General features: G+C 41.1%; 1 protein-coding gene across 1 annotated transcript in view; it reads left to right on the top strand.

Annotated features, from left to right (window-relative positions):
* Nucleotides 1-1,755, top strand: part of NPHP3 (nephronophthisis 3 (adolescent)) — a 27,255-nt gene that overhangs the window by 22,718 nt on the left and 2,782 nt on the right. The window contains exon 25 of the mRNA XM_009895013.1: nucleotides 533-773. Within this exon, the coding sequence (XP_009893315.1) occupies nucleotides 533-773 (241 nt within the window). The remainder of the gene's footprint in view (nucleotides 1-532; nucleotides 774-1,755) is intronic.

Here is a 1,755-nt window from a genome sequence, read left to right as displayed (position 1 = left end):
GTAATATGTTTTATATTTTTAAAGTTACTTGAAGAATGCATGGTGTGTTCTGAACCTTTATCTTGCATTCCACACCTGCTTTATCCATGGGAGTACGCGACTGCTATGAGGAGTTGCCCAGAAGTCAGTAGAATGTTTTGTATAAGGAAGGATTACTTGCATAACTGAAGATTTAGGTTGAATTAAAGAAAAGAGCAACTGTTGGGGTAGTGTAATGTTTGCTGAAATCTGCTAGACTGGCATTTTGGTCCTTTACAGGGGGGCTCCAAGTCTGCACAGAAATGTATTAGCTAGCTCTCTTATGTACATTCTTATGGTTAGCCTGCGCAGCAGGACTGTGTCTGGGAGGTATAGTTCCTCACTGCATACATGAATTGCTTATCTGGCGTTCGCTTATTCCGAGGAAAGCCCGTTACCAGATGTCAGTATCTGTGCAGTTTCCAAAGCTGAGTTTGTTCTGTTTCAAACAGGCACTTCAGCCTGTGCAGATGTTACCCGTTTTAAAATATTGCTGAACAAATGTGTTCTGCAGGACAGCAGAGCTTTTCCTGAAGCGCTCCTTGGAAATGAGAGAGAGAGTCCTGGGACCCGACCACCCAGACTGTGCTCAGTCTTTGAACAATCTGGCAGCCCTGTACAATGAGAAGAAGCACTATGAGAAAGCAGAGGAACTCTATGAAAAAGCTTTAGACATCCGGAGGAGAGCACTGGCTCCAGATCATCCCTCCTTGGCTTATACTGTGAAACACCTGGCAGTGCTGTACAAAAAGATGGTAAGCACAAGCCTGTTATCTTTTCTTATCACCTAAATTAACTACAGTGCCTTGCATTGTTACAGTCTTCAATCCAAAAGGAGTGGGGCGTGGGAGTTTTGTCAGCTATTGGTGTTCTACACACGTGCATAGAAGATGTAGTCAAGCAGCCTCAGTCTGTATCCCAAAAGCCCAGTAGCTTTTTCACAACACACTTTGCTTTAAGGAAAGCTATTTATGAATAATGTCTTCATTGTCCTGCATGCTCAGTATTCACCATGAAAAATTTCTCATTTGGTTAAAAGCTAGTGTTTTGGCTGCAGTGGGGGAAGTTCTTCCCAGCTGTGTTTGAGTTTTCCACTGTCTGCTATGTGACATCCACATACAAGAGTTTGGTCAGATATGTCTTCACAGACAAACCATGTTTTAGGGTGTAGGAATATTTCTTCTTACACAATGACCTTGAACTTTACAGTAAACTTGAGAGTAACTTGAAGGCTCACAAGGGTGATAGGGCTTTACGAATAAACTGTCTGGCTGAGCCACCTCCAGATTATGTTGATTCAATGAAAGATGAGAGTTACTCCCCTGAGAAACGCATTACGGGGAATAACGTTAACAGTAGTGTAAACTTCCGTGCTTCGTCATTTCAAAGTGTTTTATGAATAGTTGTGTTTGCAGATGTTCATTCTAACCATTCAATACCACCAGTGTAAGAGAGATGCAAGGTTTCCAGCTGTTGAACCAAGATCAAACTCAGAGGATGACAAGAATTTTTTTTTCTTTTATGTTTTCAAATCCTACCATTCTTCAAAGAGAAAAGAGTCCTTGAAGATATCTTGGATCAAATACTCCTATGTTTTTGCTCAATAATTGTTACCTGCTATTATGTGCATGAAATTGTTTTGGCTCACATATTCTCTGCTCACTTCAGCTTCTAATTTTGATGCTGCTAGAAACTGCAAAAGCACTCAACATCAAACGTCTCTTTGCAAGTTTGAAG

Source organism: Charadrius vociferus, unplaced genomic scaffold, assembly GCF_000708025.1.
Source record: "Charadrius vociferus isolate BGI_N301 unplaced genomic scaffold, ASM70802v2 scaffold51, whole genome shotgun sequence".
NCBI lineage: Eukaryota > Metazoa > Chordata > Aves > Charadriiformes > Charadriidae > Charadrius > Charadrius vociferus.
This window is presented reverse-complemented; position numbering and strand designations above follow the sequence as displayed.